General features: G+C 43.1%; 1 protein-coding gene across 1 annotated transcript; it reads left to right on the top strand.

The window, feature by feature from the left end:
- Positions 1-5,603: 5,603 nt before the first annotated feature.
- LOC104289716 (lipase member M-like) lies at positions 5,604-14,420 on the top strand. Its single transcript, XM_009888706.1, is given in 10 exon segments — positions 5,604-5,735; positions 6,708-6,769; positions 6,771-6,811; positions 7,059-7,257; positions 8,029-8,138; positions 9,051-9,187; positions 10,139-10,279; positions 11,765-11,836; positions 13,125-13,193; positions 14,187-14,420. Coding segments are annotated over 10 exon segments (1,197 nt in total).
- The last annotated feature ends 1,994 nt before the right edge of the window (positions 14,421-16,414 follow it).

Raw genomic sequence — 16,414 nt, 5'->3', positions numbered from 1 at the left:
CTAAAAAGGAAAGTAGCAAAACAGGCTGAGGCGGGAGGGAAGGAGAGAGAGAGGAAGAAAGTTTCACAACTGAAGAAAGGGAGGCGGGCAAAGAAAAAAGCATGAAACCTAAAACAAGTAACTATGAATGGTAGCCCATTTGCCACCAAAGCTACTTCTGACTGGACCATACCCCAAGCCCTCTGCAAGAACACTTCAGACACCTACTAGGAAAAGAGAAGCAACTAGATCCCACACCTGTAATGAATTCCCAGTATAATTAGCTCCAGTCTCTCATTGAATAGGCCAGCTGCTTTCATCACCTTTGCCCATTCTCCTCTCCCTAGCCCAGCCCAATCAATGCATATGGTTTATGTTTAACATGCTAATTTTGTATGTTAATTGCAGTAGAGTTTCCTTGGGAAGATAATTATTGTTGATGTCACCATCCCCTTTGAGTGTTCATGGCTCTGAAAACAAGATGCTGATAGTATTTCTGTACTACACTCAGACAGCCTTTTCAAGTAGGGCATGAATATTTCAAGTATCTGCAGACACCCCAAAATCTTTTTTCCCTTTGTAGTTTAAATCCACATTTCCTACATTTCAAGTATATTTTTAAACAAGTTTAAAATACATGTATGTAACTGTCTCAAACCCAAGCCCTCTACCTTACATTTGAGAACTTTTTTCCATATAATTTTCATATTTCTTCTCCACTGAGATGGAGGGCCATAAAAAATTGCTTATACTGTCTCTATCCTTCTCAGGTTAGAGACAGCATAGTACCACTGACTGTAGCATTAGTTTGTTGGCACCAGTTCTAACCCTTTCAAGGGCTGTTTACCTGAAGAAAATTAGGTTGGCTTGTAACAGAAACATATGCTACACCCACCTGTGGCAAACCTCACTAAGATCCTCCCAACAGATTGATCTTTCAGCGTGTGGTGAATATTCTATTGGCCCAAAGATGTGGAGCAGCGATTAACACCTCAAATGTGAAAAAGTATTCCTTGCCAGTATTTCTTCACATCCAAATCCTAAGGAACAGACATCCTCCTACATCAGCTGGCCAGGTTGTTGGAATTTATAAACTACAACTTGTTGACAGGAACCTCAAATCACTCAGCTGTTACATATAACAACTGAGTAGTTTACTTAATCCTCTCCTAACACCAATATAGATGCATGGTAACATGGAAAAGTATTAAAAAAACAAACAACAACAAAACACAAACAAACAAACCCCTTCCTCCACAAAGCACAGCAATAGCTTCAGGCAACACCTTTCCCAAGAGAGTATAAGTTACCATTTAATCCAGCATCACATCTCAGGCCGTCTTGAAAATCAATCAAGTGACTAATTTGGTCAGAGCTTCAGCTGGAGAACAGATGAGCAGCCTCACCATGATGAGGTATCAGACTCCTGCAAATTCATGTAGTCCCAGGTTCACTTCTGCTTCACATATTGCTTTAGTGTTCTCCACCATGCTTATAAATGAGGATTTGAATCCTGAAAATTTTAATCTTTTTTTGTTGAATAAGTCTTTTTTCCCCAAAAGGTACTAAGACTCTGTACATGGGCAAACTGTCACCTAATCAGGATTCTTACTCTGTGCAAGAATTTAACAACACTTTGAAAGTTTCATCTGAGCCAAAGTGAATTAAGAGTTTGTCAAAAGGGCCTTCGTCAGAGAAAGAATAAGGGCTACTAATTTTTTAAACTAAATATCAATTAAACTTCAGAACAGCACATTCAATAAAAGACATGGAAGATCTTTTGTCTCTTTAATTTCCAAGCGCTATAAATGATATTGCTCCAAATGGCATGAGTTACGCTACCCTCAGGAAATAAACCTATGACCTGCTGGAGTTGTGTGTGCAGAACAGTCCTCGGAAATGTGTATTCCCAAGATATGCAGTCCCATGTCAGTGTCTGGACAAGAGGAACACTCACCCCTTACACTTTGCCTCGGAAGACTGTCAGCTACTCGGACAAAGTCCCTGTAGCACTGTAAGGGTCTCTTGCACCTCTGCTTCAAGACGGGATTAACTCAACAGCCCCACTGAGCACAACGAAGCCCCTCCATGGCACGGACCGGAGCCTGTATTTTGTAACACTCCAGCACTTTTGAAACAGAATACGTACTCTCTCAGCTGGCATGGTGCTCTGAGCAAGGACAGTATGTCCTGGGAAGTTTCTGTGTACATTTTAGGCTTTGTGTTTCCTATGCTCTTTTTTTATGCATTACTTTCATTCTCTCTTTTCCCTATTCGGGTGGGTTTACCTGTCTTTTGCTCTTCACTCAATTCCTACGGACAATACAAGAAACGGTATCATACATCCCACATGCCAGCATGAGGTGAGACTAGGTAAAATGTTGCAGATCATTCCAGGATGACAATTCTATAAAACAATAAATGTAGCATGGCGTTAGCTGGGAATACAGCAGAGAAAAGTCTTCTGTATCTCTCACTAAGCAGGGCTATCAGACTTGTCGAGCTGTAATGTTTTTCATTGAGAAATCACTTTTTTGCCTTTTCCACAGACTGCACTCTATAAAGCAGGATTGTTTCAGTGGTGACTCTCAGGTTTTGTTTACTAACAAAGACTTACTTCATTCTGCTTGCCCGCAGAAGACAGCAGATGATTAGCGCTCACAATCCAGAGAATTTGCTGCCCCAGGCCAGTTTCAGTGAGGACTGAGCCCCTGGGCTGACTATAGTTAATTCAGCAGTTAGGCAGAGGTATCCAAACATACTGTGTTTTCACAGAGTTCATGGAAATGGCTTGGAAGAAGCAAGAAATCTTGTTAGCATCCTCTCTGAGTCAAAGTTTACACTATGTTTCCAACCTCAATTCAGAACCTGAGAATCCCTACATGGACAGGCTAGTTCAGAGCAAACGGGTCTTTTTGTGTTGTGGTGTCTTAAATCTGACACTGAACAACAAGTTTAGGAATGTGTGTTCGATTCTGAATACACACCTTTCAAATCACTTGTATTTTTATTCCAAGATTACCTAACAAAGAAGAATTGTCCACCAGCAATCTGCAAACAACAGCTCAGAAAACAAGTGATGATGACAGATTCTGTGCAAACCACAGCAGCAGATGCCGGGTTCACAGGTAGAAAGCATTGAGAAGAGCTGGAGACTCCCTCTTCTTCATACCAAAGTTATGTGGTCGCAACATTCCCCAAGACAGGCAGCAGTACAGATCAAGATCTGTCACAGCCTTAGGGGGCAAAAATCCCCCAGGTCCCTGCTAGATATCCTAAGCAGAAGTCAGACACCTCTTTACCTCTCCCGCTCTGTGGTGCAATTAGTGCTTTCGGAATGTCATGCAACAGTCCTGTTTATCATAAAGTAACTCCACTCCTTAGATACTGCCAAATCAGTACTTAAACGTGCTCTCCTATACATGCAGACATCACACAGCACTCTACTGCTGCTCCTAAGTGAATTTTTATTTCCTTTTATCAGCAAAGGTTTCTGCCAGTGAAATCAGTCTGCTAGTGGAGACAGAGTAGGAACTGCAGCAGAAGACAGAAGGAAGGCAGTCAAAGCAAAGGTGAGTTGCTTGTCCATGTGTGCTCACGGTCTCTTTCTCTGTTCCTTATCTCCGTAAAGATGTGCAGTCTTGCTTTTGTGCAGTTGCTTGCCAGGGTAGACAACCTGCGTCCTTTCTGGTCTGCAAGCCGGATGCTGTGCACCAAAGTGCATGTTTGCGCAAGCTGAGGAGAGGAAGAAGTCTTTGACCTGCACAAATGGGAAAAAGGAGTAACTGATGGTTTTGTTTTGTTCTACTTGTTGGTGTTTTTTTCTAAGGATGGCACCATGGATGCATAAATATCTCAGTATTGAAGACATGTGCGTGAATTGGACATTTTCCTCTCATAGTTTCAAATGCATTTAAGCTTCCCTTACATGTTAACCAAGAGATTCTGACATCTGCTAACCATGGTAACCACCCTGGTGCTTCTCTGTCCCATTTACAGTGTATGCAAAAAAAATATTATGACCCTCTCAAGAGTACACTGATGAATTTCTAGAAGGTTTAAAGCTTATTTTCATCAAATATCAAAAGTCTCCAGAAATGGCCTTTTGAATGCATCTTTCAGGTCTCTTCCTCTACTTTTTTTTTTTTTTATTATTATTATGGTTAATTCCAGTTTGCCATGGTAAATGCCACTCTTCGGTACTGCTTCATTACATAAAAAGTGTAGACTGCTGTTCAAGGCTCCTACAGTCAAGACTTTGCCACTGAAATTAATGAGACAGGGCATGCCAAGCCTCGGAGTTAATTGGTGCACTCTATCAGATTTACAAAGCATTCATCTGGAAGTACCTTAAAACATGCCAGCTAAACCAGGTGACAATATAGTATATACAAAAATGTATACCCTAAAAAGGGCAACAATTTAGCTACCCTATTGCCTCACTTTTAGTACAAAAAACAAACTGTGACTTAACTGAATAAAACAGCAGAAAGCAGTGGAGTATCTACTATAAAACTGTGCTTCCAGAGCACGTGGGTGGGAGGATTTCTGTTCTGTTGAAAGAAGATTGGAAGTATTCTCCTACAAAGTGGATGGACTAGAGTGAGTTTGGACACCAATATTAAATTAAGGATATATCCCAGTTTTGGTTTAATCCAAATGTTCTAGTGATTGAAGTGGTGTGATAGATCTAATGAAAAATGAAAAGAATTGAGAACTCCCTCCCTGTCATGATTTCAGCTGGGATAGAGTTGAGTTTTGGAGCTGACTTTTGGAGTTACGATGTTTTGTCTTCTCAAGCAACCATTGATGGAGCACTGTTTTCCTGGAGATGGCTGAACACCTGCCCATGGAAAGCAGTGAATGAATTCCTTGTTTTGCTTTGCTAACGTGCGGCTTTTGCTTTACTTATTAAACTGTCTTTATCTCAACCCACGAATTTTCTCACTTTTACTCTTCTGATTCTCTCCCCCATCCCCCCGGAGGGGAGTGAGCAATTGGCTGTGCAGTGCTTAGTTGCTGGCTGAGGTAAGACCATGATACTCCCTCATGCAGAAGTTCAGAGAAAATAAATCTCTTGACTATCCTTTCCAGGCTCTCCAAATCTTACAAATCTTCCCCATGGTATATCAGATAATAGACCCTGTTTTTATGGCCTGTTTCCTCTAGGCTGGATACAAAGGTGACTACAGTGCAGGGTATTAACTAGACAGACTGCACTCTACAATTTCTCTTCAGAAAAACTTCCCTCTGACCATCAGTCAAACCCAAAAACCCATGAAAAGGCCATTTTTCCTGCAGGTATCCAAGGCACAAATTTACAATAGGGAGGACCATATATGAGAGAGAAAGGAAGGAACTCAGGGCACAAACTAGCACCGATACAATAAAAGCACATTCCCCAAGGTTGGTTCCACATCCTCCTGGAGCCTTTGACTCAATATTTAAAACGGGTGAGCTGTGGACAGTCCCTCCTCACACAGGTACTTATTCTGGCAGCCCCCTGGGGAACAGACCTTGAGCAATCTTCAGCAGACTCCCCACTTGGGTCTTCCTGTGGAACTCCATGCCACTCTCTTCCTAACACAAACACCCCTGCATGTGCTCTTTCACACAGCCCCAAGATGTGGTGCCTCCTCGTGCTGCTCTGCGCCCAAGGAATTGCCTTTTCAGCAGGATTCACAACACCCTCCACTCTGAATTCAGACAAAAGCCAGTACGGGAAGACTCACAACCCCGAATGCTTTATGAATGTGGTAAGTTGGGTCATTTTCTATCCTTTTCTTTCTAATTTGTCTCTCCCAGTGCCGCTATCATCACCCCATCACTAACAGTCCCTATCAAAAGGCTAAAAGTAGGGCCTCTTCAAATGGGTCACTCCAGCATTGTGATAGGGAACATGCCTAGAAGAAATCTTGATAGTCCTATCCAATAAGTCTGAGCTGTCAGAGAAGAATTCATCTGCAGTGGAGGCCAAGGCAGGTTTCTAGTCTCAGGGTGTCCTTGAGTCTCCTCTCTCTTTGAAGAGGGGTAGAGGGGAGCACCTTTCTGTCCCATCTGGGGTTCCCCAGGTCCCCAGTAGCCGATTTGGCCTAAACCATGACACAAGGGAAGAAAAGTCCTCCCCTTCTGTAACAACCTGTTTGCTCAGTACAGCGGCAAAGGAGGTTGTACCCCTTCTTCCAACAGCAGATTCTCACAACACAAAGTAATCCAAGACCCCTTGCTCTGAATCACCAAAGATTTCCTCACGATACTGGCAAGAGTGTAAAAGGTGCTGTTGTGAATGAATCTGTAATAGGAGATCCACCCTACCTGGATTGCCTAACCACACTTTTGCAAGAAATGATTCATTATGGACCAAAACACTTATCTTTTGACACTGTCTTATGCAGACACTGCTGCATCGTTACTCTCTAGAAAGGTACAATCTGTATCAGCCTTGCAAAGCAGGAGAAATTATCTCCCAATTGAGTCACTCAATACAGTTCTGCTTTGTCCCATAATGCGGGGTCAGACACCAGGCACCTACTACCTAAGCAGCTCTGAAGAAGGCTTTTGATGCATCTTTTTACAAGACATGCATTATTTATTCTGAGTCACAGTCCCTGTGACCAGAGGCCTTTCACTGCCACCACAGGGCAGCCCACATCCACACTGCTCAGCGTTGTTACCCTCCAAGACAGGACAACTTGTGTATTAACAAACTCTCCTTTGGCTTCCCTCAGAGTGAAATTATCAGGTACCATGGATACCCCAGTGAGGAATATGAAGTTACCACAGAGGATGGCTGTTTTCAGAATTCCTGCTGGGAGGAACAGCCGAAATACAGGTATGACACAGTTGTAGAACATACGGAAAGTCTAAGAATCAATTCTTACATGGGTGCCCTATCTTTGCCCTTTGTACATGCAACGTCATGTTCCACACCTTTCCATCTCAGCAAGAGCACCTAGTCAGGAATGTGGCCGGAATTCTTTATATAGATTAAAAAACTCCTGTAAAACCAAACTCTGCACCCCAGTTTAAACTACACATTACTTACTATTACAGCATACGAAACCCCTCTTCTTTTCCAGGAAAAAAGCCTGCAGTCTTGCTACACCATGGTACTTTAGGAGATTCTATTCAATGGATTTCTAACCTGCCCAACAACAGCCTAGGCTTCATCCTTGCAGATGCTGGCTATGACGTCTGGCTGGGAAACAGCCGAGGAGACACCTGGTCTTTAAAACACAAGACCCTTAAGCCCTGTCAGAAAGATTTCTGGCAGTTCAGGTACTCTGTGGAGAAAGAATTACTGAAGAGAGCAACTTTCAGGGGACTAGCAAGATTGGGCAGTTAATAATGGGATGCAGAAACTTTCTCCTTCTGGTTATATGAAAAAATCCCCTTCTGGATTGTGTGAAAATCCTACTGGTTTTCATATAATCTGACTTCAAGAGGGACATGCAACATCTAAGGAGACTAAACCAACTTTTTTCCCCAGATGCAGTCACTTCTGGGTATGTCAGGGGGGTGATAAGAAGGGCTTGGTTACGCGATCTGGACAGGTCCTTCTGGAATCAGCACATACAGAAGCAAAGCTGGAAGTACACAGGTCACCTTTGTCAATACACGGTGCTGGTTTCTTTGGGGAAAAGACTTCCAAAACTGGGAGTAAACTTGAGGTCTCCCACCTTATACCATGTCCCAAGTGCAGGCAGGAGGGGACACTGCTCAGCTCAGTCTAGAAATCTGATCTATCAACACTGATGTTAACTGAGAGAGAAATATCTTTTGTAACCCATGCTGGTGAGATCAATGATTAAATATACCTCTGCAAGAGCCTCAGCTGATGGACAAAACCTCCTTTTGGGCAGAGGGCCCAAGGCATGAGGCAGCCCGGCAGTACGGCCTCATCTTTCTACCCCCTTCCCCAACTCAAGCAGGAGTGCAGACAAAGCGTGCAACCTCACCTTTCAGTGGGTCAGGAGCAAAACTGACATTCACTAACTCACACAGTGACAGCCAAATCGTCTGCTTGCTTTTTGTGTTTCTCCCCTGTAGCTTCGATGAGATAGGTAAATACGATATTCCAGCAGAGCTGTACTTCATCATGAATAAAACTGGACAGAAAGATGTATACTATGTTGGTCACTCTGAAGCTTCAACTGCAGGTAATATTAGGGCTGCCTGGGAACAAAACAGTAATGTTTGCGTTTATGATTTATATATAAGATCCACAAGTAGATATTGGTGTTTATGCCATGGTGTGCCATTGCCCTTTTACAAAAATAAATTTAGAAACAGAGGAGAAAATGGGTGGAAGTGGTATGTGGCCACATTCTTAGCAATTATTACCCTTTTTTCTCATATGTGCATGCTAAGGGTCTTTTGCAGAACAAAACATTCAGGCCAAGACATCACCTCCATTGTCTTTAGATACCTATGTTCTAGGTAACCAGTTAAAGTTATCACCAAATCCATCAGTGGAGAAATTTAGACATGTTCAGAAAACAGGATGGGATGCACCCTTTATTGGTTTTCCTTCCTTCCTTCCTGCCTTCCTTCTTTCCTTCCTTCTTTCCTTCCTTGGTCATTCTCTTCCTTTATGTGTGCGTCCACTCTCAGCTGAGATTGCACTTAGTTACAAGTAAAAATTCTGCTCTTAATCTTCAGATAATTATGGTATTACTGCATGACAGCATAAACATACACAATCTTTTAGAGACTGCAAGCTGAAAAACTCATTATTTTATTAGAGTTTGGGGAACTTTAAAGGGAATTTGAAATAAGAAAATCTGGTTAATGCATCTTCTCCCCCAAAAATGGCCTTAACACCAAATTGTTAGTTCTGAGCAAATGAGTATCTGGACATGCTCTAATGAACATGTATCCTTAGAATGAACTCTGTCTCCCAAATAAAAGTTTCAAGAATCAGACACTTTCCTTGGGTCTGCAGCACAGAAATGGACAACAGCCAATGGGCTGCTAATCTCGTCTCATTTCCTTGCTGCCTACTGGTTTTTTGTTTATTTGGTCTGTGGAGATCTCTTCATTAACTTGAGTTGTGTCTTCTGTGTTTACAGGCTTCATAGCATTTTCTACTTATCCCGAGTTGGCTCAAAGGGTTAAAGTGTTCTTTGCTTTGGGACCAGTAGCCACAATCTCACATGCTACCAGCCCTCTGGTAATCTTTGCACGTCTTCCCTCATCACTGATCAGGGTATGTCATTCCTCTTTCTAAATGACATAATTGTCTGCTTTGCCTCTACTGGACTCACTCAAGCTGAACTGATTTTAAGGGGGTGATGAGTTAAGAATTAATTCAGCAGATCAGACTGCTGACAGTGCTGGTAGGCTTCAGACTTTCCACAGAGCTAAGCTGCAAGGCTTGATGCTGCGTCTCTTTTGCAACTTCTTTAAGGTAACAGCCATACTTTCACCATTATTTGTTTAAATCAAACATTTTTGAAGGAAGTTTACAAATACCAGAATAAAAGGAATCTAACATAGTCTACTAAATCTAGCCTTAAGCACTAGTAGAAAATTACAAATAAGATATTTCACATCTTAATTTTATTATTCCTGCAGTTCATTTATGCTTGTGAAATACTTCCTTGTAAAATGATAAAGGAAACTTAAAAGGAAATACCTATTTCACACCATAATTTGCCAATTTAACAGAATTTGCTGGGAATGGTGGAAATCCTGCATGCTATGCTTTATGTTAAACTGCAGGAGCACATCCTTTTTCTGTCCAAGCTCTACCCATTATGTGACTATAGACCATCCAGCTCTACACCCTTCTCACTTGTCTGCTCCCTCCTTACTTAGTAGCAATACTCACAGTGCAGTTTGTGCACCTGCCTGGAAGAAATATTAGGGCAAAAAGGGACTTCCTATACTCTGCAGTCATGAGTGCAGGCAACTGCCCTTTCTCAATGAGGTCAGCGCACTAAAACCAGATGGATAGTGACCTCCAGGACTCACGCCTAATAATAAGCAGCAGGAAGAACATCGGGTGTGCTCTTGGGAAGAGCACACTTTTAAAGGATACAGGGATGGCCAGCAGTTTCAGCAACCTTAGTTAAGAGAAGTGGGAGTGACAGTTTGCTTCATAAAATAACCCTGAAACAAGGGAAAAAATTTTTTTTTGCATTTTTCCTCCCCTCAGTTACTACTTGGCTACAAAGGAGTTCTTCAGCAGAATGAACTGCTGAAAGGGCCTCTCACGTGGCTGTGCAGATCTCTGGGAAATTTTTGTGTCAGTATCTTCTGCTTCATATCTGGGGACAGAATGCAAAGTCTGAACACGGTAAGCACGTCCAAGAACACCTTAATACAAGTAAAGCTAAAGTAATTTTGAAGGAAAATAATTTTTCTGCCTTGTGTCTACATACAGTTGCAGGGACATAGAGAAATGTGTTGGGGTTTTCAGTAATGCCAACTAGGACCTCAGCTAATATGAGATCTGCCACCTATCATGTTCAAATCACACAAGAAAGAAAGGCTGAATTCAGAACAATCCCATCTTGCAATGACGTTCCTCAATGTCCCCTCTTCTGGGGCGAAGCAAAAGAAAAGTTGGACAGATACCAAAGCTTTTTAAAATGGACGAATGGATGGAGAAAGATCTTTTTTCTTTTGCACAGCTGATGTTTTCCTTCCTAAGCAGGAAGACATCCAGATAATCTGAACATAAGAGATAGTTTCTTGTTGGTCACTACACAGCAAAACATTTCCAACCAAAACTCAAAGCTGTTTCTTTGCACTTCTCTCAATAGCAAGATGTCATTCCTTTACTCTTGGCTGCTACCTTTTTTTCTTGCAGACCTTTCACATGTCAGTTCCCCAGTGGCCTTTGATCTCACATACGCTATTTAACAAGTGTTCCCATAAAAATCTCCCATATGTGTAGCCTCATTATGCTTGAGCAGACAGTCTATTAACAATTCTCCTCTACCAGCTAAGCACAGCACTATTTAAAAGCATCATACAAACTGTAGAATCCAGGGAAAACAAAGGCCATAACACCCCCCCAATGATGTTTTCCATATGACTAAGCACTAATGTGGGAAAGACTCTCCCAATGGGATAAAACATACTCCTTCCTATTGTAAACTACCATATTTGTGAGTCTCACAGAATCACAGAAGGGTAGGGGTTGGAAGGGACCTCTGGAGATCATGTAATCGACCCCCCCTGCCAGAACAGCGTCACCTACAGCAGTTGCACAGGACAGCGTCCAGGTGGGTTTTGAATGCCTCCAGAGTCAGAGACTCCACCACCTCCCTGGGCAGCCTGTGCAGTGTTCGGCCCCCCTCAAAGTAAATATATTCCTCCTCATGTTTCGATGGAACTTCCTATGTTCAAGTTTGTGCCCATTACCTCTTGTCCTATCACTGGGCACGACTGAAAATAGACTGGTCCCATCCCTCTGGCACCCTCCCTTTAGGTATTTATAAGCATTGATAAGATCCCTCCTCAGTCTTCTCTTCTCCAGACTAAAAAGACCCAAGTCCCTCAGCCTTTCCTCATCAGAAAGATGTTCCAGTCCCCTAATCATCTTCATAGCCTTTTGCTGGACCCTCTCCAGCAGCTCCCTGTCCTTCTTGAACTGGGGATCCCAGAACTGGGCACAGTACTCCACTATTCTTCTCAACCTTCTTTTTGATATTTGAAGACCATCCTATTAAAAAGGGTTTTAACACAGCAGCAGTATGTTGCTCAAGTCCTTCACAGCTTTGTTCTCTCACAGCACTGGATCACTGCCTTTATAACACTTCTGCTTTCTCTCCAGAGTCGCATAGATACATACATAGGACATACCCCTGCTGGATCATCTGTACAGAATGTTATTCATTGGCATCAGGTATAGCTGCGTACTGACATATAAACAGACTCTTAATACTGCTTTTTATGCAACCAACAGCCTCCAGGGAAGTCCAGAGGTGGTAGATCTGGGAAACCACCCATCGCATCTTCTCGTGTGCTGCTGTGAGCATCTGCCACAGAGGGAGCACTGTTTCCTGTGGCTCACCAGACCGTTCCCTGAATTGCCCCTTTGGTATCAGGCACTGAGATTTCCCCAGGGCACATCAGGCCTCTCTGCACATTGGGCTCTAATGGCTTCCAGCCTTCATCTTTATTTATGAAGACATTTGGCTTGAGAGCTGCAGAAGTGAACTCGAGCACAGTCTAGGCACTTGGCAGGCAGTAGGAGGATAGTGGAAACTTGAGCAGCCAGGGGATGATCCAAACAAAGAAGGGATCCAGATTAAAGCTTTTCTTCCAGAGGGCTAATTGCAGCCTGCACCATCTCCTAAAACCAGTTAACTGCACAAAATCTTCTTCTGGCATGGGTGGTGAGTGGGGAACTGCCTCTTCCACTCGCATCTTACGCCACTGTCAGATCTAAGCTTGTTCTGCCTGTGCTCCAAATCAGACCAGGGCAAGAGAGCATCGGCTCAGAAACACATCACTGTATGTGCGCAGAACTGCAACCACTTCTGCCAACACTTAAATATATGCATGTTCCTGCACACAGCCCTGACTGAAATTCCCAGGATCCAGACCACCGCACCCAGAGGCAGAGAATAGAGACAACCTAGCAGATTTCTAGCATACCCTCAGTTACTGAAAGATTTTGATAAAAAAAAATGCACACACATTTTCAGTAAGACAAAGTCATCTTTTATTAATTTTTTTCCTTTTAGACAAAGCATATTCAAGAAGACAACAGTTTGTTGTCTTGTAAGAAGTACAGAGCCTCTGGAAGTGTCGCCACTACTGTGAGCAGACCAGACAAAACTGACACACCAAAGTCGAGGTGTGGGAGGAGGTATTCTATGTTACACTAGACTAGTAGTAGCCCTGACACACCTCCACGTCACGAACAGGGACCCCGACTTTAGCTAACTAAGGTAGTCAAGCAAAATTTCAATACCAAAACATACCAAGGGTGGCAGCTGAGGATCAGGAGGGAATGTTAGCAAGGGGAAAGGCGATGAAACCACACACCCTACTGTCCCTTCTCAGTATCCCTGGAAGCCTGTCGACTGCCTGAGCCCTGGCTTCAATCACAGGCAGGAAAATGCCTCCTGCACTCTCTCTGTCTCTTAACACTTTCATTTTATCTGTCCTTGTTACCATATTAATAGATAACACGTTCAGGCCAATTTCAAGCTTATGACTACGGCTCTAAGGAGAACATGAAGAAATACAACCAGGTAAGGCAATACGGTTTCCCTGAGAATTCATCTTTGGCTCCTGGCAAAACTAAGAATAGAAAAATTCAGATTTTAGCACCTGTGAGTGCTAAAGAGGGGGAGAGTGGTCTGCAGGGATGTTTCACCTGAATCGAATACTCATAGGCGTAGAAGTCTATTCACAGACAAGGCACAGACAGCTCCTTGCAGACAGCAAACAGAAGTTGGTTTGGCCTCCCCTACTGATGCAGGGATGTGTCCAATGACATGTCAGCTTTCCTGCCATTCCCAAAAGGCCAGGAGCCACAGCCAGCTCCTAGGACTGGATGAGCATGGAGCTCTTCACTTTCCCCAAAATCCTCAAGGTCTGCCTTTCAGTTAAGGGGGACAAATGCATCTCACACTGCGGTGACGTCTCTAATCAGCTGACAATCATTTCCATTCTAACCAGCACATTTGAGTTGCAGTATCGTGTGCTGTACCAGGGCAGGCTGCTTTTACAAGGCAGAAAGGCTCCAGAGAGATAACCAGTCACTTGTACTCATGCACACTGTCTCAGAAATGTTCTAGTGTAAAATTATAAATGGCCAAAGTATTTCCTCACCACTTCAGTCTCAAGCATAACAACCAAGACCAACGGTTGCACTCCATGTTCCAACAAAACTTAGCTTCCCACCTTAAATATACACATGAAAAAGCTCCACCGTCCTTGCCTGATAAACACAGACACTGCTCTTTCCATATTCCCACCTCCAAAGAGCACGAGTAGGTGTGAACTGCAGGACAACCCATAGCCATGCATTAAGGAAAGACACAGGAATAGGATGGATCGTTCCCTTTCACGGTAGACAGGGAAAGGCATTAGCGCAGTAGACACTACGAGGGTGACCTTCGTCCTTACTGTTTTACTGTAGTGAGTGCAGAAGGCAAAGAGAGATGCTTGCACAGAATCCGTTCTCTAAATACAGCTTCTGATACAACAGCTTTCACTCAGGTCTCCTCCTTTTCTTACAGCCTACTCCTCCTGTGTACCAGATCGAGAAGATAAACATACCAATTGCTGTTTGGAGCGGTGGACATGACAAATTTGCAGATCCAAAAGACATGGCAAAGCTACTTCCTCGGATTACTAATCTCATTTACCATGAGCATTTTCCTGCTTGGGGACATCTTGATTTCATCTGGGGCCTTGATGCAGCTGAAAGAATGTATTGGAAAATCGTTGAACTAATAAGAAAACACCTTTAAAGGTTCACACAAGGAATTCATTCATCCAGTAAAAACCCCAAAGATTTCTATTTAGCAGTAGAATATGTGTATAGGGACTGGTACAGGGGTTTACAAACCATTGTTGATTGGTTTGCAATTTTTTTACATTGCTTTTCATGGTGTTACATTATTTTGGTGTCTCCAGTCTCTCTGAGCAAGTTGAGGTACATGGGGATGACTGCTGAAAATATAAATATATTAGAAGAAATGCTTCAGAGATCACTTGTTTTGGAAAATTTTAGCTTTTATAGGACTGATTTCATTTTCCTTTCCCTGGCAGATCAATACCACATATTTGACCTGAGACAGAGGTGTTATACCATGAAAACCCCAAAAATGGGAGATACTAATTTCTCTGTTGAAGTATTACTGATCTTTATTTAAATTAAATCACCTATCCTCTTGATTGTGTTTCACCTATTTTCTTCTCACACTACCCACAGCAGCAAGCCAGACCCAAAAGACCTTCACTTGCAAAACTACCCTGCCATGTAAGCAGACAGTAGTTGGCTTTCATGTCTCAAAAGCCAAGGAATCCAACATCAGAAAACAGACAACAGAGAGAAATCACTTGATTGTTGGACAGATGCAGGTATTCACCCTCACACTAACTGATGGTTTGTTAACCCTCTTACTATGAAGAGCGTAACTGTCTTTGTGTCCATAACCTGGCAAGTGAGGATTGAGGAGATGCAGACATAGCAGCAGCCTGCACACAAAGGATGACAGCATCCACCTCAAGAAATATTCCTGGCACTCTCAGTGAAGAAGTTTCCAGTTCTTGTAGCTTCTCAGTTCACCATGTTAGTGTGTTCCAATTGCTCACTGTCCTGGTTTGAGTGACACAGGACTAATTTATCTTCTAATACTTCGGAAGACTACAGTTTTAGAAGACTCCAGTGTCTGAATTTGTGAAAATATTTACTTTACAGCCAGCTATGGTGTGTGGGTTTCAAGGTCTCAGTGTTTTCGAGCTTGCCGGGAGTGGGGATGAAGAGGAGCGAGACGCGTGCACTTGACCCAAGCTGGCCAACAGGATTATTTCATATGATCAACGTCACATTCACTATAAATTAGGAAGTTTGCTGCAAAGTGGTCTCTCTCCCTTGATGGCTGCGATCCTGAGAACTCTGTGCCCTGGTGCCGGACCCCCGAGGCCTTCCTTTCCTCCTGAAGCCGTAGCACTCACAGTGTCCGACATTGCTGTCCACTGCGAGGAGTGCACAGCTTCCTACTGATAGAATTGGATGAGTATAATCTTTGCGTATTGTGTATTGGTATTGGGATCGATATTGGTTCTTTAGTACTGTTAATGTTAATTGCCTAATCTTACTCTATTAAATCTGTCTATACTTCAGCTCCCGGGTTTCCTTGTTTTTCACGATTCCCTTTCCCAGATGGGGCAGGGGGGGTCATCGGGTGATAGAATGATTGTCTAAATGACAATAAATTGTTATGGGTCTCTCAAACCATAACATTCACCTACAAGATTATTCCAAGAGGTGAAAGATCACATCAAAGGATTCATCATTACAGGCCAAGACATGGTAGCACAGCCACTGTGGGTGTTTCTGGGTGGTGGCTTAAGCACAGATTCCTCAATCAAGGCTTGTGGCAAACGAAACCCATCTGATGATAATCTGGGAGATAGATATCGATATATAAGCAAAACATGTTTGTCTCATGCAATATACAAAACACAGGCTAAGGAGATGACACACCTTCTGTAGCAGCCTGTGGTACCACTGGGAACTGAGCTCACAACTTCTGGAGAGGTTCTCAATCCAAGACACAGAGATTGCCACTGGCCACTCTCACTTACACCACACTATTTATAAACCCCAGTGTACTGACTACCCCCGAGAACTCAAACCAGACCTAGCCCACCTCCACAACACTGCAGGGCAGACCTGGCACAGGCACATCAAACATTACACCCAATACAAATGCGAGCTCTAGGTCTGCAGGGAGGG

Source organism: Charadrius vociferus, unplaced genomic scaffold (assembly GCF_000708025.1).
Source record: "Charadrius vociferus isolate BGI_N301 unplaced genomic scaffold, ASM70802v2 scaffold436, whole genome shotgun sequence".
In the NCBI taxonomy this organism is placed as follows: Eukaryota; Metazoa; Chordata; class Aves; order Charadriiformes; family Charadriidae; genus Charadrius; species Charadrius vociferus.
This window is presented reverse-complemented; position numbering and strand designations above follow the sequence as displayed.